Source organism: Protopterus annectens, chromosome 2.part1, assembly GCF_019279795.1.
Source record: "Protopterus annectens isolate FY-2018-M chromosome 2.part1, PAN1.0, whole genome shotgun sequence".
In the NCBI taxonomy this organism is placed as follows: domain Eukaryota; kingdom Metazoa; phylum Chordata; order Ceratodontiformes; family Protopteridae; genus Protopterus; species Protopterus annectens.
This window is the reverse complement of record NC_056729.1, coordinates 1533519463-1533544890: the sequence shown is the minus strand read 5'-3', so window position 1 is coordinate 1533544890 and position 25428 is coordinate 1533519463. Positions and strand designations below refer to the sequence as shown.

The following is a 25428-nucleotide window of genomic DNA, read 5'->3' as shown; positions in this document are numbered from 1 at the left end:
AGACCCCCACGACCTTAGTAAGATTGTAGCAGACCACACTCCCTTAGCAACATAGTGTGTATCTTGGTAAGATGGCTGGAGCACAGCCCTCTATCTTGCCAAGATAATTTGTATCTTTATATGACAGCTGGAGCATGTCCCAGTACCTAAGTAAAATAATTTGTATCTTAGTAGTATAGTTTGTATTTCAATAAGATGACATGAAATACAGATAATGTTGGCACGGTGTGAGTAATACATTTTTAGAGAAGAATTGTAAGGCTTACTAATTTTGTAAGACTGTTACAAGATCAATGCAAGAACATTGTTTTTTAGGAGGCATGAAGTAAGATAGTTTGTATCTTGGTAAGATAGCTGGAGCAAATCCCACTACCTTAGAAAGATAGTTTGCATCTTAGTAAGAGAGCTGAAGAACTGGCCCAGTACTTTAGTAAAATAGTTTATATATTAGTAAGGTAGTTAAGGTAACTGGAGCAGACCCCACTAACTTAAAGAGTTTGTATCTTAGCAAGAATGGGGCAGACCTCACTGTCTTAGTAAAATAGTTTGTGTCTTGTTAGGACAGCTGGAGAAGATCCCACTACGTTCATAAGATAGTTTACATCTTAGTAAGATGGCTGGAGCTGTCCCTAGTACCTTCATAAGATAGTTTGTATCTTAGTAAGATGGCTGGAGCTGTCCCTAGTACCTTCATAAGATAGTTTGTATCTTAGTATGATAGCTGGAGCTGTCCCTAGTACCTTCATAAGATAGTTTGTATCTTAGTATGATAGCTGGTGCTGTCCCTAGTACCTTCATAAGATAGTTTGTATCTTAGTATGATAGCTGGAGCTGTCCCTAGTACCTTCATAAGATAGTTTGTATCTTAGTATGATAGCTGGAGCTGTCCCTAGTACCTTCATAAGATAGTTTGTATCTTAGTATGATAGCTGGTGCAGACTCCACTTCCTCTATACAATAGTTTGTATATTAGTAAGATAGCAGGAGCACTTGCCACTGCCTTAGTAACATAGTTTATAACTTAGTAAGCTGGCTCACTACCTTCGTATGATAGTTTGTATATTAGTAAGAAGGCTGAAGCAGTCTCCATTACCTTAGTATGACAGTTTTAAGATCATCTGTATCTTAATAAGATGGCTGGAGCACTCCCCACTACCTACATAAGATTGTTTGCATCTGAATAATATGTCTAGACCAGACCCCACTACTTTCATAAGATAGTCTGTAGTTTAGTAAGATGGTTAATGCAGACCTCACTACCTTAGTAAGATACTTTGCATCTTAGAAACATCAAATTCACCCCAGGGATCATGTCAGTCACCCTGGAAGACAGGGGCCCAGAGAAGTAAATATTGTGGAAAGAAATTTCCAGGGAATTGTTATGGCTAGGCTTGCATAGGCCTTAGGGCCGATAGCCTAGTACCAACCTATGAACCAACCTATGAATCATGGATCTAGGGCAAGGGACAGGAAGAAAACTAAAACCTTGTTAGTTTAATTGAGCTTCAGCCATGTGTTCTCTAAAAACATCCTTTTGTAGAATGGTTGGAATTAGGAATAAATATTGTGTTTCGGTTAGGAATGAGTGTGGTTCTTAAGGTAGGAAAGAGTTCGGTGTTGCAGCTAGGATTGAGTGCCATGATGCTGTTAGGAATGAATGAGGCTTTCAGTTCAGAATAGGTATGCATTTACAGTTAGGAATCAGTGTAGTATTATAATGCTAGTGTTATCATGTATCACTGCTTGTATGACACTTGGTGAATATTTACTGTGCTCCAGGACATGAGTTACAGGGAATGTTTTCTCAGTATGAGTCACAAATGTTTAGAGAAGTATTGTAAGGCTTGCTAACTCCAGTTTTATACTTTTCCCATTTTAGGCATACTGTTTTGCTGTAATTTAGTGTGTGTGTGTGTGTGTGTGTGTGTGTGTGTGTGTGTGTGTGTGTGTGTGTGTGTGTGTGTGTGTGTGTGTGTGTGTGTGTGTGTGTGTGTGTGTGTGTGTGTGTGTGTGTGTGTGTGTGTGTGTGTGTGTGTGTGTGTATGTCTGCATGCTCATGTACTTTATCACTGTGGATGGCCTCCATATAGTACAGGTCTCCATCTGATTGTAATAGATACAGCTTACTGTTTTAGTTATATGTGGTCTGATGATCAGATTCTCTTATCAATCTGATAAGATATATTTTTGTAAAGCAGTTTTTAATTTTATAGAAACATAGATTGACAGTTACATCCTCCCCTAATTCCTGAAGGAGTAGCTACAACCTTTAGTTAAGATGCACAAAAGGGAGACAAGGTTTGCAATATGAACATGTAAAACAGTAGGTCCCAAGATATAAACTTTGCAATAACCATGGAATCATTACTATACAGTTTTGTGCTGGTGATGCAAACTCCATCCATATTATTTTATGGGATGTGTATCACTGTGAGGTTTTACATCTTAACTAAATATATGGAAACAATATTTAAGATATTAAAAAATTAGATGTATCTGCTCTGTGACATTAACCAATTAAATCATTATAGATCATTATATTCATCATGGGATTACTGCTGTTTGTTATTCAAGTGAACTTACTTCAAATAAATTATCTAGTTGCACACACACACCTCAGTGTTCATCTTGTCCTGTAATGTGTAGTTTAAGACTTGAGAATTTACTTGCAGACAACATACAGTGTGTCTTATTATTTATGGATTTTTTTTTCTTTTCAGATGTACACAGATACTCACTGCATAGATCAATCTCTTCCTTACATACATTGGAAACCATCACTGAGGAGACATTAGTAACTAAAGAAAACATTCCCTCAGACTTTGAACAGCACACATTTAATGCCATCAACAAGGGCTATGAAGACGGATCCATGCTTCAGTCTTCTGAAGCTCCTCCCATCAAGGAAAACACAGAAATCACAAGCCCAACAAGTCAGTCAGAAACTCTCTTGGTGGAAGGACAAGACTTAACCACAGAGCCAGTCAGTCCAGATTCAGAAACTGTTTCCACAAGTGAGGATGTTAAAGATAACAACATTGTGGAACTCCCTGTGCATGAGTTAGATGATCAAAGTAGCAATTTGCTTTCACACAGTGAGCAAAAGACGTCAAGTGCAGAGAGCTGTAATGGAGTTAGCAATATTGCATCCTGTGCAGATAGTTCACAAAAAGCTGATATTAATTGTGTGAGGGAATGTAACAGTGCTGCATCTTCAGTGGGAAATGGAAGAATGACTGAGGATGTCATTAGAAGAAAACCCAGTGCATCGGTCATTCCAGTAAAACAAAATTCGCAAAATGCTACTTCTATGACTTCGGCATTGCAGAGAACACAAGCTCTGATAGCCTTTTTCGACCATCAACCCGCTGTTTCACAGGCTGGACCTCGTATGTTAGTGAGAAGAAGCAAAAGTGAAGGACACGTTACAGCAGACTGCCAGACTTCTTTGGCAAGTCAAAGATGCCTGTCTCCAGCAGCAGAAGTGTATTGTGATGTTACAATTAATGACAAAATCTGGAGTAAATTGGATGGTAACAGTCATAGAGACAGCATGTCCTCATCATCTAGTATGTCATCAAATGACACAGTCATAGATCTGTCTTTACCTAACTTGGCTCGCAGCAGCTTGACTGACCTTGATGAATGTCAGGATGATAGCAGAAGTGGACTTATGATTCAGCGAGGGGTTCGTCCAAGATCTGCAACATCAAGCAATGAAATTCAAAGAGTCAGTAAGAGCAAGTCAAACCCTAATTTAAGAACTCATCAACAAACTGAAGATGAAATTAGTCCAAGGCCTCTGAGTAAGGGTTCTGGGAATACATTACCAACATTTACCAGAAGGCATACTTGGAACAAGTTGTATGTGGAAAGTTTAAAACAGTCAGTTCCAGTTTTAAAATCTGCACCTCATGAGGCTAATGCAGATAACACGCAAACAAAGTCCAAAAGTCTTGGTGATCTAACTTCTGAAGACATTGTATGCAACTTTGAAAGCAAGTACAGAAGTATAAGTAGAAGTTTTGTCACAAGATCAATGCAAGAACATCGTTTTTTAGCAGGGATGAAGAATGCAACAAAGTCTCATAATGATCTAACTGAAAAACTTAAGCAGCTCACAAGCTTTGAAGAAGTTGATGACATCACTTCACCAACACGCTACCAACCTGACTCTGAGGAGGAGGAAAACGCATGGCCACTTCGTAGATGTTCTTCAAGAAGTCAGAGTCGGGTACGTTACATTGCAAATAGAGCAAAGCAAGCTCAGGAGCGTCAGCGATTACAGAACCTGGCCCTTCTGAATGTCACTCCTATTGAAGAGAGAGGAAACCCTGAGGGAGAATGTTCTGCTGTAAAAAGTGTTTACTTGGACTCCTTTCCACTTCCAGAAATCTCAACCCAAGCAAAGAGTCTGCCAAATTTTAAAAATGGAGAGGATGCTCTCTTAGTGTTAAATATATGTAACTAAAAATAATTGATGATCGGAACTGATGACAGACATTTGATAGTAGATTTCACTGACATTCAGTAACATGGCAAAAATTCTCAGTGGCAGGAATCTAAAATACTTATATAAAACTTCCAAAATTCAATAGTAAATGATTGATATTGCCAGGAGCCTACAGCAACTGTAAAAATTGAAGTTAAAATTCTAATGGGTGCCACATGCAGCTGCAATACTGAAATTAGCTGTACCAAAACATGTAACATTAGAAAAAGCTACCTGTATGCTGCCACAGCAAATAGTTTTCACAGATTATGCAAATTGACATGAGAACTGAATATGGCACCTAGAAGAGTATTAAATCAATAGAATTATGAATTATTGACTGAAGACACATGAAGCTAGTTAGGGGTTTAAATGCATTGCTGCTGTACAGATATTTTAAGAAATGTGGACCATATTGTGTTTTTATGGGTTATTTTGTGCTATTTTTTTCTTTAGCAGGGATCAGAACACTTAGTCCTGAATTCAGTTTTTGGACTTATTCTGATAACCATACTTACACTTTGTAACATGAACTATTTTGTGTTTTGCTGACTGGTATACTGCGGTACAATGATCTTTAACAGACTGACTTCTCGGAAGTACAAGCTGACAACTGTCAACTACAAATCCCAGAATGTTCTGCATGTTTCTTTAGGGATGACTCAATAGTGAGTTAATGACACACAGTGCTAGTTAGTGTGTGCCATAATTTTATCAGCTTTGAAGAAATATTTTATGGCACACCTATTCTATATGGATAAAGTGCAATTTGTGATATTATGTTTAACCCATGAAGGATAGAAGGATTAAATATTAAGTGGCTATGCGTTATAAAAATGCCAGGATGCATCTCAATGTGGAATAATCTACTTTGCAGTCATCAGCTCAGTGTACTCTGAGATTTTTGCAGTTATGAGAATTGGCAGCTTGCAAGCGAGTGGAACCTATTTAATTAAACAACTAAAGCTCAGGGAAAGGAGACCAATGACACAATGAATATTTAATTGAAAAGCATAATAAGTATTGTGTAAAAAGTTGAGTTTTCAGAGGACAGTCATTTAAATTAAGTTTTCTGACTGATGTGTTGTATTAAAAAAACAAAAGTATCTATGTTTAACACAAATGCAGGGAACAGCTTTATTCTATGTTTACTGACCCACAATTCTTCAGCTCATGTACTCCACATTCATCCACATGCAATGACTGTATTAAGAATGGCAGGGAGACATGCAGTGAATTAAACAAAATGTGAAAATATAAATGCCATTGTTAGTTGTGTATTACATTTTCCATCAGCACAAACAGTACCCAACACTATAAATCTAGATCTTCCTGGCCAAAGGCAAAAAGCACTTCTTTCCTAGGCTTCAAGGTTGAATGTAAATTTGAGAGCTGATAAAAATGCCCAAGGGCCACGCTGGTAGCCAGCTGAACATGGATGGTATATGTCTGCACTTGGATCCCTGTGTGAGGAGCACTGTCTTTTTACTTAGTATTTTAAAATGATGATGCTGTGCACATCCCCCTTTGGTGAAGCTCCTATAAATATATGTACATATTTATATTTTTTGCACTGCCATGCAAAATGTTCAGTATGTTTTTAAACAATATATACATATTTAAATTTTTAGATATTGCATTTAGAAAATAATCTATGAAACTGAGATACAGATGTTCATTCTTTTATACATTAATCCTTTTTTAGTTACTTAACAGCATCATTTGTCATTTATAATTTTTTTGTTTAAAGTTATTAAAATTTAGATGTACATTTTCTTTGAGAAAATGCTGTTTTATCATGCATTGTAAAATAATTATGAAAATATTATTGCTGTTAATAAAATATATAAATAACTTTTATTCCATACGTGTTTCTGTTGTCATGTTTTCAATTAATTCATCAATAAAATAAATGTATTTTGATAATAGAAATATTGTATCTTGATTGCAAAACTAAAAAACTAAGTGTTTTCTATGCCTTTGAACAAGTGGGACACTTAGAGTGAATTAGTCTTTCATTTGTCTTCCTGGCTGTAGTCTATTCATTCTGCTGCCATGGATGGATTTTGAAATAGAGGAATTTAAAACCCATAGGTTTCAAAATTTCATAAGGCATAGTCATCATGACATATCCTGCAAGTGAAGGGTATTATTAGACAAAACTCTGTGTGAATAAGGCATGCCTGCAGTTTCTCATAATGGCCGTTTTTTGGTTTTAGCCTACAGCACTGTGGTATTCATTGCATTACTCAAGAGAAAGTAGCAGCTTTTCTTAAACTTTTCTTCAACATAATAGGTTGTCATTTCATATCAGTGAAAGTAGGCACAAATAATTATTACTAGCTGCAAGGCATATTAAACAGGTAAACCTGATTGCAAAGCAATTTCCACTCAAGGCAAAGCGCTTCCTCAATCCTATGGCCTTATCAACCTCAAACTGTACCTAATTTCAGAAGACCTGTACATAATATATGGTCATGAGTGAGTATGCAAGTCTTTTGCTGTAGCATGTAAACTCTATGCTCAATTTAAAGACATTTTGGATTAAATACAGAAGTTAAAATTGAACATTTATTTATTTAGATTTGTTAATAGCTTTAGAGCACTTATCCAAGACAAACTATTTCATACTTAGCCCATGTGCAAAAGCATAAATACAGACACATAAGCAAAATTTACAATGCACTGTTGTAAAACAAGCAGAAAAAGCATAGGTGCACCAATATAATACATGGCAAAATGAAAATTTACAATTTATAGGTCAGGGTCATTAGATAAAGCACTGCTGCTGTGAAGGAAGAATTATACAGAGAGTATCTGATTCTAAAGCAACAGAGGTATTGCAAGACATATAAGGAGAACAGAGAGTGAAATAAACAAGACATGCCTAAAGGAATAGGTGTAAGTATTTTACAGTGTTTGTAGAATACTACAGGGAGGTGAATGCAAAGGATAGATATGAGTGGTCGCAGTATATAAATGGTTAGAGACCCCACAGTGAAAACTTCAGCTGCATTCTACCATGGCCTATTCAGAGGCATGTGTTAACAGTGAACCAGCACCCTACAACAGCCCATAGCCATGTGTCCATCTCATAATATATGTGAATACATACGAGTTGGCTGTTAGAAGGAATAAAATCCACCAGAAGCACCACAAACCACCAACCAAACAGAAATTCCTGTGGAGAAAGACTCCTACTCTGACTCCAAATGACAAGCGTACCAAAACCAAGCTTTAATAAAACTTTAATAAAATTAAGCACCTTCGTTCCTCGTTTCTCATTTGGAGTCAGAGTTGGAGTCTCACCACAGGAATTTGTGTTTGGTTGGCTGTTAGAATGTCTGCTTGCTTCACTGCATTGTATCTCTACAATGGCTCAGCAGAGTAAAACTAGCAGTTTAAAGGAGGACAAAACAGCAATGCAGATAAAAGTGCGGTGCACTGGACAATACAGTTGTTGCAGATAAAAGTGCAGTGCACTGGACAATACAATCGTTGCAGATAAAAGTGCGGTGCACTGGACAATACAGTTGTTGCAGATAAAAGTGCGGTGCACTGGACAATACAATCGTTGCATGCAGAATGCTGTTTTGTATAGTTCGATGAAACAACTGCATGAATAGTATTGTACTGTGTCACGGTATCAGGAAACACAAAAAATAGGCAAGCAACACAGTATGCCATGTGTCACTTATTCACCACAGCCTGTCTTGTGGAACATATTAGCTTTACATACCTGGTTTGTCTGGCTATTAAATGATTACTGTGCCACTTTTCACATAACATCCCCATGCACATGACATCCACATAATCTGGTGTTTCTGTGTAGACTATTGTACTCATTTACATTCCATACACACTGTTAGTCCACTTATGCATCCTTTGCATGCTTGTCCTGGGCAGACCTGTACTACACTGTTAGAGGTCACCTCTAACTTGTTCAGATGGCACACTTTCCTATGTTGTATGATCACCCTGTGATTCCTTAAAACTCTTGCGTTAGAGGCACATGGGATATATGCAAATGACCCATAAGGACATCAGGTATTATAGCTGTATGGCAGTTCTGAATGCCCATGACTTTTTCTTTTTAAGTCTGTTATGGATAAATCCATGCCAATAAAGCCAAACCCCACTAGCTGTGGACATACATGTTTCAGCCTTCTTATGGCTTCATCAGCACAGCATAAGAGGCCTGCTTGTTTTCTTCATCACTTATTTCAGAACCTTATGTACTCTCTATTATTTTTTCTTATATTTCTACTACATCTAAAATGTCTTCTCTTTGTTCATTTTCTTTCTTTTTCCTTATTCTTATTTTCATTTTGCAAAACACCCATAAATGCCCAACTTTATTACATTTATAACATTTCTCTTCATGTTTTTTGTATCATGCCCCATGTCCTCACACATGTAACATTTTCTTTTTTCATAGCTACTTATCAAATGCCCTTCTTTTCTACAAAAAAAACATGCTTTGTATTGTCCCCAGTATTTTATGACAGCCCAATTCCCCTCCACATTTATGATGCTTGGTATATGTATACTTTTTCTCTTTCTATGTTTAACCCAATATTACAATTCCATCCACCAGTGCATAAACCACTTTTGTCATAAACTTTTGCAATGTCCAGTACTTCTTACTTTTCAGATGTCATTTAAAAGTCTCTCATTCTACCTCTGTTCGAAATTGTACATGAATTTTCTTTATTTCCCTATTAAATGCTTTTATCACATAAAAATTCCATGGTTTATAGTCTTTCTTTTTTCACATTCTCCAAGAAAATTTTCCATTGAAAAAACAGTCTCATATATAATGTCACAAAATGTATCTTTGATAAGAATAAATGTTCTTACCTTGTGTGCTTTTAAACCCAAAGGAGCTATTAAATTGTACCACATTTCATACCTGTCCATTTCCTTGTCTTCTTTACTTTGAATCCTTACGTTGTACCTCTGTTTTTGCTTTATTTTCTTCTGCCTTCTTTTCTGCTACTCTACTTTTGCCTTCTTTTACTTTCTGTTCATATATTTTCTTTTCCATCTCTCCAATATTCTCCAGAACCTTTGGTATTTCCTCCATAATGTCCCCCCAGGAAAAATCTCCTTCATTTTCTGGCTCAGTCTGCATCATCATTTCTTTAAGTAAATTATCCGGACCCCACCCCCCACCCCCCGACTGGAGGGTTGTAATTAGACATATGTCATTTGTTGATTAATCTCCATCAAACAGATTTCTTTAAAAGATTTCCTAAGAATCCTGTACAAATTTTCTCTTCTTCATATTTGCTTTCTCCTTCATATCTTTCACCACTCCATCGTCTCCTTCTGTCTCTCCATGTATATCTAAAAATAGCTATCTATCTATATCTATCTCTCTCTCTCTCTCTCTCTCTATATATATATATATATATATATATATATATATATGTATATTATATATATAGACAGATCGATATTACCTCTAGTGCTAATAACTGGTGTCATAACATAGGTATTTTGAAAGACCCTATTTGTGGGTTAAAAATATTTTAGAGCTGCCGCAGTCCAGCAGTAATACTTGTTGGGCCCTGGGACAAATTTTTTATTTCTAATACATATATCCAAGTTGCAAGTGAATTTGGACAGTGATGAGTTTTGTTTTACATGGATCAGTAGTTTGTTCCAGAGCAATGGTATCCTCTCTGTGATATACCTGTCCCTACAAACTGTTCTGTTAAAGAGGTTTAGATCACTTGACCAAGTATTTCTGATGCCATTTGACTTGCTGTTGTATAGTAGGTACATCAGTATTAGCTCAGAGAATGTCTTGTATGCCAGACACAGGTCATTTCTTAACTGTATGTAATAAATGAATAAAGCAACAGGTCTTTGAGGTGGCCCATGTAGGGCAAATTGTTTAAACCTAGTTTGTAAGGTACCTCTGTGGGTGTTCCATCTTTTGCAGGGGTCTGGACAGATGCATGCCAAATTGGATATTTTATTCAATTGACTTCATGAGGACTAAGTAAAGGGGATCATGACAGCTTTAGACATAGAAGCAATCCCTTTGTTAATGAACTGCACAATATGTAAAGATTTCCTTACCACAGAGGTCACATGCTGATTGAAAGATATGTCACATTCCATGTAATTTCCCAAATCTTAAGCAACTGAATGAACTCCTAGGGGTCTATTATCAAAGTGGTAGTTCCCTGGGTAGATGACTTTCACATTGGATATAATAATGTATTTTGTGGCATTAAGCTTTAAACCAGGGTAATGGAACAAGCTATCCTGCAGGAGGACTAAGTCTTTTGGGGAGTGAGAAACTGCAACTAGCTTGAAGTCATCTGCAAACTTAGCCAGAGGCCTATAGTATTGGCTTGGACTTCCGTGAAGTAGAAGCCAAACAGGAGAGGTCCCTGCTCTGAGTCCTGTGGGACTCTACTGGCTACTGGTCATTTAGTGGAAGCAGCTTTCCTTGTTTTGATTTCCTGCATTTTATCAGTGAGCTGGTTAGTGAACCAGTGGGTGACATAGGGGTTTATTCATATTTTATTAAGCTTTTCTACCATGCCTGAGTGGGGAATAGCATCAAAAGCCTTGGCCACGCCAAGGCAGGTAGTGTGTACCAGTTTACCTTCATCCATTGATTCAGTGACTTTTAACGAAATGTCTACCAGACTCCTTTGACAAATCTAAACTGAAATGGGTCTCTTGCTTGAAGGTCCTTATTGATTAATTCCATGATAATTTTTTCCATACCTAAATTAAATTCATCTCCATGAAAATATCTGCTGGATATGCTGGAAAGTGAGACACCATTTTTAAAGAAGATCAGTCAATCTGAATGTAAAGTAAATTTACACTGGTGCTACAAAGTTGCTTATTGGGAGAAAGGAAACTAATCTATTGTGTAAACAGCAAGAGTCTAATGCCATAGCCTTCAAGACCACCTACTGGTTGTATAGTTCTGTAGAGACTACCTTGAGAATTTGAGCAGTAAATATTCTGTTTATAAAATGTGTTGCCTTGTAAGAGGCTGTCATAATGTTGCCAAACAAGTGATATTAGTTTGTGAGACATAAGTAATTTCTCAAGCATCAAAGACCTTTTTTACGTAAGTAAAAACTGTACCTGCTGATTTACCTTTGTCTGGTAGTAAGGAAATGACAAATTATGGACTTAAATGGCCTGACTGTGAAGGGGCAGGAGAGTTTTTGAAATTCTAAGCATGAAAGTTATTTGCGTGTATAGATCTAGATCATGAAATGACAAGTATAAGGTTCTGAAAGGCATGCAGGACAGTCAAGTTAATAACATGCAATATGCCTGGAATGGTGAGCTACACATTCTTGTAGTTGATGGACATGGTGCCATATTCCTGTGAAGAAAGGCAGACTCATCTGGTATAAAAGTGGGTAGTGTGTATGCATTTCTCTCATATATTCTGTTTTGATTCTTCTCATGACCCACTCCTCATCTAGCTAGTGTGTCCATATTGTGCCCCAGCAAGAAAAGTAGCCTCATGCCTCCACTGCAAGTTTGGCTCCAATCACTGACCCAAGCATCATAGACCCTTTAATTTAGCCTTTGTCAATGACTTCATAAATCAGGACATTAAGAATTTATTCAGGCTCGAACAGCAACAGCTTGGATTTGTTAGGGTCAGATCATAACTCCTCAGTCTAGTGAACTTCTTTGAAAAGGTCATGGAGACCACATACAATGAGCACTCTGTTCATGATGCCCATGTGGATCTAGCAAAAGCATTTGATGCCACATGATGGGATTGTAAACAAGAAAATATCCTTAGTCATAGATCTCATATGCTGTAAGACAGATTGCAAACTGCCTCATGTACAGAGCACATGTTGACAGGGTCAGTTATGCATCCTCAGTTGTGGAAAAGGTGACCAGTGGCATTCCTCAAGGACCTGTATTGGATCTCCTCCTTTTTGGCATGCATTTATCTGATCTCAGTACTGATGACAATGTATTCTGGCTGACTAAGTTTGATGATAATTGCAAGCAGGTTGTAGTTGTCAAATCAACAAATGATACAAATAAGTAGAACTAAAAGACTCAAACTAAATGCTTAGAAAAGCAGTATCATTTCCTTTGGAAAACAACAAATTGCTACCCCCCACTGCTTCAATGACAGCTCACTCTCTAATAAGTCTGTCATAAGAGACCTGGGCACCTGGATAATTCCCACTCTTTTGATTACCATGTAGTTATCTTCATCAGGAAGTCCTTCTATATTTATCACAATTAATCACCAAGGGCATCTCTTCCCAAACCAAGAAAATTACTGTTCCCCTGTACTCTACCCTGGTTAGGCCCTTTGTGGAATATAATGCAACCTTTAGCGTGTATCTCACTAGACATATCAAAAAACTCAAAAGACCTCTGATGTTCCTAAGAAAATCGGGCCTTAAAAATCTTAACGATCAGGAAGAGCTGGAGTCACACTCCCTGTATTCAGTGTCATGTAGACTCTTCAGGGAAGATTGTGCCTTGATTTCCATGCCGTTAAGGATCGCAGTATCCAAGCCCTCATTCTTCTCGATCTGTCAAACAGTTTGATCAACATTAGAGAACAAGATCTACATGTACATCAGTGAGGTGCTTCCCCTTGCTCTGGAATAGAATGCACTTGCATGTCAAGCAGTGTGATTTCCCACCTGTCTTCGAACATAGCTTAGAGAATCGGATGGGTAACCCAAAACACTTTAGGACATGCGGGCTTTGCCCTCCTTGAAAAGGTTAGTATAGCCTGGTTATTGCAAAACACACATATGGCCTCTGCTCAAATAGCCTTGTGTTTCCTATGTTTCCCATGACAAGGAAATAATAAAAATGTGAACTGTGTTTAAAGTCTCTCTTAAAAAGAAAGTTTATTTCATTACTCATATAGTAATGTGTATTTTGAGCTATATGGTAAAGGTATATATTCTTTAGAAAAGTCTGAGAAAGTATTAATTCAGACAAGTTTCATTTTTTTGGTGGAAACCAGGTTAAACCCAGTTAAGATAAACATAGATATAGATATATACTTTTCTATATATAAAACACAGAGAAAGGTGGATTAGGATTGCTGATCCCCAGAGTATATTTGGCATCTTTATGTATGTTCTATATTTCATATTATGGTACAGTAACTAACAGTTTTCTAGAAGCAATAATGAAGGAGAACTTTTCAAAGCAAATACAGTATGTGAGAGGTGTAACTATACCATGAAGCTGGAATCAATCCTCTCAGGTAACAAACGAAACATCAAACAGGTTGTCAGCATACACACCTCTCCTCTATGTGGAGGTACTCACTAAGAGCCTGCCAAAAAAACAGAGACCTCCCAAGCACAAACAGATCGCACATGCTGGAAAACGAGCAGACCCCTCTTCACATAGCAACACACATACAAGTGTCTCAACAAATAAGCCCCTAAGGCAAAACACCTCAAAACCTAATGTTCTGGTCATAGGCTATTCAATAGTGAGACAAACAGATGTCCCCCTCACCTGGACAAGGAGCAAGTCATGGTTATCTGCTTGACAGGTGCCAGGAACCATCAAAATATGCATGTAATCAAGTCACTCAACAACAATTGGCATTATAACTCTGTTATAGTACATGTTGGAGCGAATGACTTGAGACATACCTCTCTTGACTTTATGACTTTATGAAGAGAGACATGACTAAACTCTCAGATTATGTGTACCAGGCAGGTATATCGCTAGCACTAAGTATCATTTTACCTTCACCCAGGATGATGCCACAATACAGATAAAAACTGAATTGGCTTAGCTTCTGCTATCAGTCCAAGGGGATCCAGTATCTCTCAGCCTGGGAAGAAATGGTTGACAGACCACACTGCTTTGCCAGAGATGGTCTCCGCCTGTCTCCTCTAGGATTTCGGATACTGGCAAAAACACTTGCCTCCCCATAGTGCCTTTTTTAGGCAATGCCTAAACAAAAATATTCCCAATGTAAAGAAATCCACTCGAGGCAAACTCAAGGTTATGCTGCTTAATGCTAGGAGCCTTAACAGAAAACTGCACTCCCTGGAACCACTCCTCACCTTGGAAGATGCTGATGTTTGTGCAGTCACTGAGACTTGGTTCAAGGCTGCAGAGAGCACCCCAGCCATACAAGGCTACAATGCTTTTCACACATTCAGGCCACAAAACGAGTGTGAAAGAACCAAAGGTGGAGGTCTATCCATTTTCATTAAATCCAAATACACCAAAAGATTGGTTAAACAGTATGACTCTCTAGAGCTACTCCAGGTAAAAATAAGTATAGGTAAAACACCCTACCACATCATTGCTAGCTACAGGTTCCCCACCATGAACCAAGAGAAACACACTGAGTACCTGGACTTCTAGAATTACTCCCTATACAGCCAAACACTTTGATCATGGGAGATTTCAACTATCCTACTCAACTAGATTGGACAACATACATGAGCAGAAATGCAATCTCCCTGACATTCCTGAACTTTGTTAATTCAATTGCTCTGGAACACCTAGTCTTCACCCCTACAAGGGACTTGAATGTCATGGACCTGGTAGTTACCAACATGAGGGTCACTTGTGTTGCTCTCACTGGTGAGGTCAGACCACATATCTGTCTTGTTTGAAGTAAAGATCAGACTGGACACCCCACAGCAGCAAACAAACTAAGAACTTTCTCCAATGCAAGCTTTAGCCTACTAAGCGAGGGGATAAAAAGTTGCAACCCTCTTGCTAATACAGTTAACAATGACTGCTATGCAGAACACCGCACAAATGCCCTGTATAGGCATTTAAACAACTGTATAGATGTGGCTTTACCTGTCAGGATCAAAGTCAGGTCCTTCTGAAGAAACAGGCCACCTTGGTAGACCACAAGAATAAATAGGTTATATAACAAAAGGAAGAAACTGCTATCTAAGAAGAAGAAGTGGGAACTTACTCACCAGTGGAAGAATACCATCCACAGCTTGAACAAGCAAACCAGATATCTTGTAAAGTCCTCTAAAGCTAAAGGCTAAATTAGCATCTCTAGCTAAAGACAGTCATAAGGCTTTCTTTAGCTATGTCTGAAATCTTAAAGGGAATGCCCAGCTATGTGCCAAACTGACTGTGGATGGTACTAATCACACTGATCATGAAGAAATTGACAACCTGCTAGTGGACAGATCTGGGGAAAATTTCACCCCCAGTGTCCCCACCAGACACACTCCAAAGCATTCCTGTCACCAGTCCACTATCTTGCATCTCCATTGAGAAGGTAATGTCTGCTTAATCCAAGGCCCAAAACAGCCTCCATGGGACCAGATAACATCCCGGGCTGCTTACTAAACAATTTAAAACAGCACCTAGAGGAACTTCTTGGCACTATCTTCAACCATAGCCTGAGTACTGGATTTGTTCCATCAGAGTGGAGAACAGCAACAGTAATCCCCTTACACAAAGGGGGTCCATCAACCAACCCTGGGAACTATAGTCCCATAAGCCTAACCAGCCTTACCTGTAAAGCCAAGGACAAAATTATCATGGACCTCATCAAAAAGGATATAGATGACCTTCAAACTCTACCCAACCCAGTTTGGCTTCATTAAGGGCAGATCTTGCTCATTAAACCTGGTGGACTTTGAGAATGTCACCAAAGCCCTGTATGAGGGCACAACAGTATATAGTGCCTATCTTGATTTAGCCAAGGCCTTCAACACAATCCCCCACTCAGGTATCATTGGGAAACACTCCCAGCTGGGGATTAGCCCATGCATCACTAGCTGAGTAGCAAACTGGCTCACCAACAAAATGCATATTGTCAAAGTTGGAGATTCCACCTCCACCAGTAGACAGGTTACCAGTGGCGTACCACAGGGATCTGTGCTGGGCCCTCTACAATTTGGAATCTTCTTCTTGGACAGCCAGGTGAAAGTAAAGGGCATGTGGCTTACCAAGTTCACAGATGACTATAAACTACATGCAATCACTGAGTCCCCAAGTGATCTTAACATATTACAAAAGGGGCTAATGATTGGTGCCAGAGTCATGGTCTAAACCTAAATGCAAAAAACTGCATCATTATCTCCTTTAGCAAAGAACTTTCCCCTGCAAATTACATTATAGATAGTACCCTCCTAAGCTCAAACACAATGGTGAGAAACTTCGGAACACAGGTTGACAGCAATTTAAACTTTGATCACCATGTCTCCACAGTGGTAAGGAAAGATTTCTATGTCGTGCATCTGATACATAAAGGAATCCCATCCAAGACCAAGGATGTTATAACTCCTCTGCACTCAACCCTCATTAGACCAATAATTGAATACAATGCTCCCTTTTGTATAAACCTCACCTGACACCTTGACCATAGAGGTTTCAAACTAAGTAAATCGAGGACATCCAAAACATAACCTACATGGAAAGACTGAAGGTGCTGTCTCTGTACTCTGTATCCTACAGGCTGCTGAGAGGTGACCTTTGCCTGGCTTACAGAGTGACCTCTGACCCTACCTTAATAGAAATGCTGCATGTACACAAATCAAATGGGACAAGAGTCACTCATTCCAGGGATCCTGGCCTAGCCTGTGACATAAACAGAACATGTTGGAGAGACAGACATGTCTCCCAGAGATTGCTGCTCCCCTGGAGTAAACTTCCACTTCACATGAAGCAGAGCTCTTCAGTGACCCTATTTAAGCACAACCTTGACAATTGGATGGGAGACTGTAAATTCACCCTGGCAGTCACACCTATGTCCCTCATGGACATCGGCAGCTGATGCTAATAACTGATTCACTCTGCTAACAAAGACCATCTAACCACATTCAACTAGGGAACAAGGGTATTACATGGCTAGGCATGTTAAGGCCCTGGGGCCATTAGCCTAGTAACCCCCTATGAACCTATGTATGTGGGACATATTACAAGAAGGAACAGGAGGAAAGAGGCAATAGGAAATAGCTTGGATATTATAGGAAGCAAAATATGAGAAAAGAAAATGTATACCAATAGCCCAGAGTGCAAAAGGAAACAATAGTATAATTCAGTAAAGAACTGTTTTATATGTATACATTTTAAGGACCAGCCAGATGATGGACACATACAAGAGACAGAAGAGACCCCTGTATAATGAATTAAGGAAGAAATGAAGTAAAAGCAAAAGTAAAGAGAGGTTATATACAAAATATGATTGTGCAGTGGAAACGTCTACAGCTCATTTATGCAGAGAATGTTAAACATTATAGCATTATTGGTATAATGCCTCAACTTCAGGTATAATTTTGTACAGAAATGACGAGGATATTACTGCAGAAATGGAGGGAAAAATAAATAGGATATTTTATGTTTATCATTTCCATGGAATGACAGATGTGCAAATTATCATATAGTAAATAATGGAACTTGAAAGAAATGTGGAAATAATATTAGGGAAAGTAACGGATGAAAATAGAAAAATATAAAAGTGCAAATATGTTTACAAATAAATAGAATAATAGTGTTTTAGAATATTGTAAATATGTAAATACAAAGTTTCAGTTTAAGTGCCATTGAACCTTGTACATCCTGATTTGCCATCTGGTCAGGTAGATTGGACATCAGTTCATAGGATCATAGGAGTTACATGACACGTGAGCGACAAGGCCATTTCCACTTTGCTAGTACCAACCCTTAGACCTGTCTCCAATTTCAAAGAGGGCCAGGCCACTCATGCCAGGAGTGCATTTATGAATACCCACCCAGTTCTCTAGGTGCATTTTAAAGGAATATGGTTTGTCACACTGCTTAACTTAGAGAGGAAGTTTGTTCCATAGAGAAGGTAGGATCTGTCTGACAAATCTATTGCTCCACCTTGTTTTAGTTATTTATTGGCGTAGATTTAGGTCTTTGGTCCTAGTGGTGGCAGGACATTTGATCCGTGAACCTATAAGAGTTCTTGGACTGCTGGATCTCTCATAACTCTATAGGAAAGGCACAGATTGTCCCTAAGGAGTCTATATGATACCAAATATAGTGTTATAGCCTCCAGTCTCACTTGGTTGCTCAGGTCTTTTAAGACTGTGATCCTTTCTAATTAAGAACCTCTGAAGTCTTAAAAAAATGATATGCCTAGCAAGGTACATTTAAAAGAGGGAGTTGTACTTAATGATGGGTCTAATCAGTGCAAACTAGAAGGAGGTAAGGACTTCTTTTGATCTAGACAAAATAACTTTTGCTAAGAGCTGTGCAATGATAAAGTATCTCCTAACCACTGTTGTAAGGTGATAGTCAATTATGAGGGCACTATTCATCCAAGTACCCACCTATCTCTCTACCTTCTCAATTTCAAGTTGCCTGTTTTCAATACTATAACCTGGAGCTAAGTGCTGCTTACCAAATGTGACAATGTTATACTTTTCAGCACTGAGCTTGAGCCCATTTGATGAACACCAGCTCTTGACAAGTGTATTGTCCTGTAGGAGCGTCTGTATGTCAGAGGGGGACTTGATGACTTCCGGCTTACAATCATCCACAGACTGTGTTAACTAGATATCCTTGTTTGGTATATTGAGATCTGAGAATTACATACTCAGTGGCAGAGGTCCCATCACAAATCCCTCAGATACCATACTGGTCATCTTCAGAGGACACACCCCTACTCTTAATGTGTGAGTCATGTCCCCTAAGCCACTTGGTTATTCACCTAGCCACACACGAGTCAAATTGGAGCTCCTTCAGCTTGTTTATTATATTTGCATGTGTTATGGTATTGAATGTCTTGGCAAAGTTAAATTGCACTTTGCAGACAGCTTACCCACAGTCAACAGCATGATTAACCCTCTCAGAGATGTTCACAGGATTCATCAGAAAAGATCTACTCTTGAAAAACCAGAAACCAACCTGCTTGGTTTGAGACTGATAAGAGTTTTAATATCGTAGTAAATTAGGTCAGTTATGATATGTTCCATGGCTTTCACTATAAGACTTGTTAGACTGCTATGTCTGTAATTCTTAGGGTCAGTGGTGGGGCCACTCCTTTGGAATGGCATCACAACAACTGTGTACCACATCTCTGACACAAGGGCCATTACTAGGCTTAGGTTAAAGAGACTGAGAAATGTGTCCCCCATTGCTTTTCTAGTGCTATTTATTAGACAACCAGGTATGTTGTCAGGCCCCATAAAAGAGGTGAGTTTAATGACTCATGCAAAGAAGTAGTGCACACAGGAGTTCAGCAACCATCCTCCCTTATTGTTACACCACAGTGACAGTAATGGAAAATGAATCCAAGCACCCAGTGGGAGAATCGAACCATCTGTCTTCTAATCTTCAGGCATCAAAAGGCAAGTGTGGCACCCATTGAAACAGTGACCCTAACAGTATACTATTTATTGAAAGCATGATAGAAAAAAACAATATGGCATTCTAAATAATGTCCAAAAGCCTGAAGCCTTTTTAAGCCACCTTTTTAAAACTGACATCTAAATGTTAGTCCCTATGTAAATTATCTCAAAAATAGAATACAGAAAGTATGTGTAGCTCTGTCTCCTCCAAAAGAGTTGTCACTAATGTTGTAACCCAGGGTTCAGTCCTTCAGCCAGTCTTTTTTTTTTGGAGTTTTCTTCTTGGAGTTCAAAGCTAATGTTAAAGGTTTGTGGTTGACCAGGTTTGCAGATGACTGTAAATTTGGTGCCATCGTAATCTCCCCAGAGGAGACCAAGATCCTCCAAGTTGGCCTGTCCCTAACAAATAGCTGGTGTCAAAACCATGGGTTAAAACCATGTTAAAACCAAATGATATACATGAGAAATCATAGGCTGAAATTATGTTTTACAGAACAGGCCAAACCTTCTCATACCACTATTTTAGCATGTGAAAAAAATTGCAAGTGGAAGTAAAAGTCATAAAAAACACTCTACATAAAGGATATTTTACAAACTAAGCAAAAAAGTGCACCAAGACTTGAAAGAATGTGCAAGGGCCCTAACATGTGGATTATTATGAAACAAATAAGAGTGGCTGAATAGTGATGTGTGAGAAAACTACCTGTGCATAAAGAGTTTTGAGTTTCTGAGCTATTCAAGCTTTTATAAAGAAATAAAAAAACAGGTTCAGGAAACCCAAGAAACATTTAATACAACACTGAACACCCTAAAAGAGGACTGCTTCACTGAAAACTAAGAGGATTCTTTAAAGCTTGTTACTGCATGATAATTCATTTTTTTGAATCCCCAAGCCCCACAAAAACAGCAAATATTCTAAGTGAAAGGTCTTTAATAGAAGCCTTGGTAGTCTTTTTTTAGAGTTGTTTTTTAAGCATGAAAGTTGACTTGTTCATTTTAGAATCCATGAATTTGCCTATAAAAACATCTCAAAATACTAGACCATAATCTCTTGGTCGTCTTAGACATGGAGTGCCACTATGCATCCATTCTTCTTCATTATTACAGTGTGACTGCTAACAGCAATATTTTAATTAATGCTGATTTCAACCCCTTAGAGACTATTGAAATCCTACTGGTTGGATGTAGTTTGACACTGTTTTCACATTTGAGAAGAAATTTTCCAAAACAACAACAAAAAAGGATATAAAGTCCAAGCCAGGTAGATATTGCCCCCAGCTTCTCAAATTTATTCTACTCAGATTTGAGGAAACACAACAAGTAAAACTGTTCATGTTTCGCTAGATGCATAATGGTATTATGAAAGTATGTCTACATTTTTCCAAGTCTTAAAAACATGTTCCTTATTTTAAGATATTGTAAACTATCTCTTTGTAAGCTATCTTGTCTTTTGTATACATATTGCTTTATACAAGCTATATTCTGTGTTGTTTATATATTGTATTATTTATATAAATGACTGTAACTCTGTATTTGATATCTATATTTGCAGTTTGCCTGACAGCTCAGGCCATTGACAAACATTGCCCTGTGTTTGAAAGAAGATGTCTTAGCCAGTTAACCAATCAAGTAAATAAATAAATAAATGCACAAGTAAGCAAATTGTGTACTAAAAGAGATGTTTATATAAATAACATTCCTACCTTTAGAGTATATATATATATATATATATATATATATATATATATCTACTTCAGATGATTGAACTTTCAAAAGTTTGACTTTCATATGGCCGAGACCATATGATCGAACTTTTGAAAGTTCGACCATCTAATAAAAAAGTAAAAAAAAAATATCCGAACAGTGTTAGCAGGGACACAAGCCCCCATGCACCCCCTACATCCCCTGCTATTTATATATACCAACTCTGAGATTGCACTACAGTGCGGAAAAAGGGAAATCTTCCCATTCTGCTCTGTATGGAGATCTCCGTTAAGAACGTTCAAACTTTCAAAAGTTTGATCATATGGTCTCAGCCATAAGAAAGTCGAACTTTTGAAAGTTTGATCATATGAAGGGGACCTATATATATATATATATATATATATATATATATATATATATATATATATATATATATATGGTTTACTATCAAAATGTTGGACAGCAGTTACATAAACTGGGATCGTCGAAAGGCTGTTTTAAAGTTCACATAACACCGCTCTGGAAAATGTTCATCTCCGCAACAGTGAATGTTAGTGTGCATTTGCTGTTGTGAGGTTGATTTTCTGATTGGAGACCGCACTATAGTGGGGATCGGGAAATCTACCCTCTTCCTCACTGTAGTGCAGTCTTGGAGTTGGAATATATAATTAACAGGAAGTGTGGGGAGCTCAAAAGGGCTTGCCCCCTTGCAAAACATTTGTAGTAAATCACCGGACATCAAGGTAAGTTGGGTCATGTCAATAATATCAAATTCGAACTACCAACATTACCACTTTCATTGTTTTGAGTGAAAGAAGTGTTCATTTCTGACTTTTTTTAAGTCATTACTTGAACTACTGTATTTTCAGAATTTTGATAGTAAACTATATATATATATATATATATATATATATATATATATATATATATATATATATATATATATATATCTGTATCTACACACACACACACACACACACTGCATTATACTGAGCATGTAAAATTAACTACAGCAGTACACTAAGCATGTTATGGGCTATTTATATTGAATATGAAACTTGTTTTTCCATATCAAACACATTTCAGTGAATTAACATTTTAGTCTTTAGAATCATTTTAACTGTGGCACATTCTATATGTCTGGTAACTTCAGTATTCTTCCATATTAGGAGCATTTCGTGCAAGGGAGGGAAACCTACTGCTCCTAGAGTGTAGACCACAGGGGTGGGTAGAAATTTCAGTAGGGAAGAACACTCAACCTGGAAAGAATCGTGCTTTTTGTAGGCTCAGGAAGTATTCCTCAAAAGGATTTTTCTGTATATGATTCATATTGTAGCTGTCCTGGGCTGTCCTTATAGTTGTAGCCTCGAGGAGGGCTGTTGTAGTCCTGATGTGGACTTTTGTAGCCCTGAGGAGGGCTGTTGTAGTCCAGATGAGGGCTGCTGTAGTCCTGAAGAGGACTGTTGAAGTCCTGATAAGGACTGTTGTAGTCCCGAGGAGGACTGTTGAAGCCCTGAAGAGGGCTGTTGTTGTGTTGGTTAGAGCTGATCCCTCAGATTCCATACCAGTCATCTTCAGAGGACACACCCCTACTCTTAATGTGTGAGTCATGTCCCCTAAGCCACTTGGTTATTCACCTAGCCACACACGAGTCAAATTGGAGCTCCTTCAGCTTGTTTATTATATTTGCATGTGTTATGGTATTGAATGTCTTGGCAAAGTTAAATTACACTTTGCAGACAGCTTACCCACAGTCAGCAGCATGATTAACCCTCTCAGAGATGTTCACAGGATTCATAAGAAAAGATCTACTCTTGAAAAACCAGAAACCAACCTGCTTGGTTTGAGACTGATAAGAGTTTTAATATCATAGTAAATTAGGTCAGTTATGATATGTTCCATGGCTTTCACTATAAGACTTGTTAGACTGCTATGTCTGTAATTCTTAGGGTCAGTGGTGGGGCCACTCCTTTGGAATGGCATCACAACAACTGTGTACCACATCTCTGACTCAATGGCTATTACTAGGCTTAGGTTAAAGAGACTGAGAAATGTGTCCCCCTTTGCTTTTCTAGTGCTATTTATTAGACAACCAGGTATGTTGTCAGGCCCCATAGAAGAGGTGAGTTTAATGACTCATGCAAAGAAGTAGTGCACTCAGGAGTTCAGCAACCTTCCTCCCTTATTGTTACAGTGATTCTCACTCAGAGCAATGCTAGGAGGAAGATTGGAACTGTGACCTTCAAGGACGGAAATAAAGAAACACGGATCAAATGCTACTGGCTCTGGTGTCTTCTTTTAGAACAAATGAACGCCTTGCATGCCGACTGCCCACCATCTCGGGCAAGGACTAACAGGACTAAGAGAGCTCAGGCCCTACAAGGGACCAAAAAGGTTCTTATAAGAACCCACGGAAACCCAACCCGGTCTAAGGGTGACTGTAATAGGTCTAGCTTACTAGGATACCCTCCAGGTTCCTCTGTAAGGCTGGTCAAATGGCGACTGTAATACGTCTGGCTTACTAGGATACTCTCCAGGTTCCTCTGTAAGGCCACATAGACCACAAAGGTTCTTCTAAGAACCCGCAGACCACATCTGCAGGAGCCCAGCTTTACATAAGGGGGCACCTACTGAGATCTGATCTGACAGGGTACCTAGGGCGGCCCTTGTAAGGGCCACTTCAGCGCTGACCAACACAACAACAGCTCTCTTCAGGGCTTCAACAGTCCTCCTCAGGACTACAACAGCCCTCATCAGGACTACAACAGCCCTCCTCAGGGCTACAACTAGAAGGACACTCCAGGACAGCTACAACAAGAATCATCTACTGAAAAGTATTTTTGAGGACTACTCCCTGAGCCTCCAAAAAGCGTGATTCTTTCCAGGTAGAGTGTTCTTCCCTCCTGATATTAGGAATATTTAAAAGGACTGTTTGCACTTAGCAGCTGATTTCCCTTTTGGGATAGTTTATGGTGCACAAGAGCTTCACCTGAGAAAACAAAGCTAAGGGGTCACTCTTTCTGCAGCTTTTGGCTATCGCAGTTTATGCAGTCAATAATTTCTTGCCAGAAGACACATTTTGACAGTCCTCTTTATGTTCTTTTCCTGGACCATCAACTTTTCTTGGCTTTATGATCCTTAATGGCTTCAACCTAAATGTGGCCTACTTCTGCAGTTTCTATCATAGTAGTATTTTTCTCTCTCTGTTGCATTCTTTCCTTCTTTTTCCTTTACTTTATATATTGATTCTCTGGCATTAATAAAGTCATTCTGTTAGGAAATTTGCTTTTCTGTCTTCTGCCCATGAAGACTTGATTGAGCTGGGGAGAAAGTGAATCCCTGCAGTGGACGATTCCTTCTAGGTTCATAGGTAAGAACTAGGCTAGCTGCTTTTGTGGACCATATTAAGCCTATCCAATTTCCTGTTTGGTGCTTGAATTAAGGTACCCATTCAGTGTTAGATTGGCCTTACCAATCCCATGGTCGATAATTATATATTACCCTAGAGAGATTACCTGGGATCTCACCATAGATAATTTGAGGGGACCAGTGCATGGGACAAAGTACTTAGGAGTTGCCTCTGTCCATTAGTAGTACAAGGAGCAGATCTAGTAAATTTTCTATTATCCATCCATAGATCCAAGTTGTGCTTGAATATGAACAGGGATAAGCTTTGTTTTACATGCATGGGGAGACCATTCCAGAGCAGTGGTATCCTCTGTAGGATATACCTGTTCCTCCTAATCTTACTACTGATGTTGCAGAAGAGGTTTAGACCACTGGACTGAGTATTTCTGATGCCATTTGACTTGCTGATATGCATTAGGTCTATCAGTATTGGGTCAGAGGATGTTTTGTAGGTCAGACAGAGGTCACCTCTCAGCAGTTTGTGGGATGCTGAGTATAGTGACAGAGCTTTGAGTT

The 25428-nt window shown here is 38.5% G+C and overlaps 1 protein-coding gene across 3 annotated transcripts in view; it reads left to right on the top strand.

The window, feature by feature from the left end:
• PLCH2 (phospholipase C eta 2) overlaps positions 1–6228 on the top strand; it is a 1923638-nt gene extending 1917410 nt beyond the window's left edge. The window contains exon 23 of one of the 3 annotated variants that reach the window (XM_044062990.1): positions 2721–6228. In XM_044062990.1, coding sequence (XP_043918925.1) covers positions 2721–4471 — 1751 coding nt within the window. In that variant the 3' untranslated portion in view covers positions 4472–6228. The remainder of the gene's footprint in view (positions 1–2720) is intronic. The other 2 variants (XM_044062992.1, XM_044062991.1) reach the window with 2 other exon arrangements.
• Positions 6229–25428: the final 19200 nt, after the last annotated feature.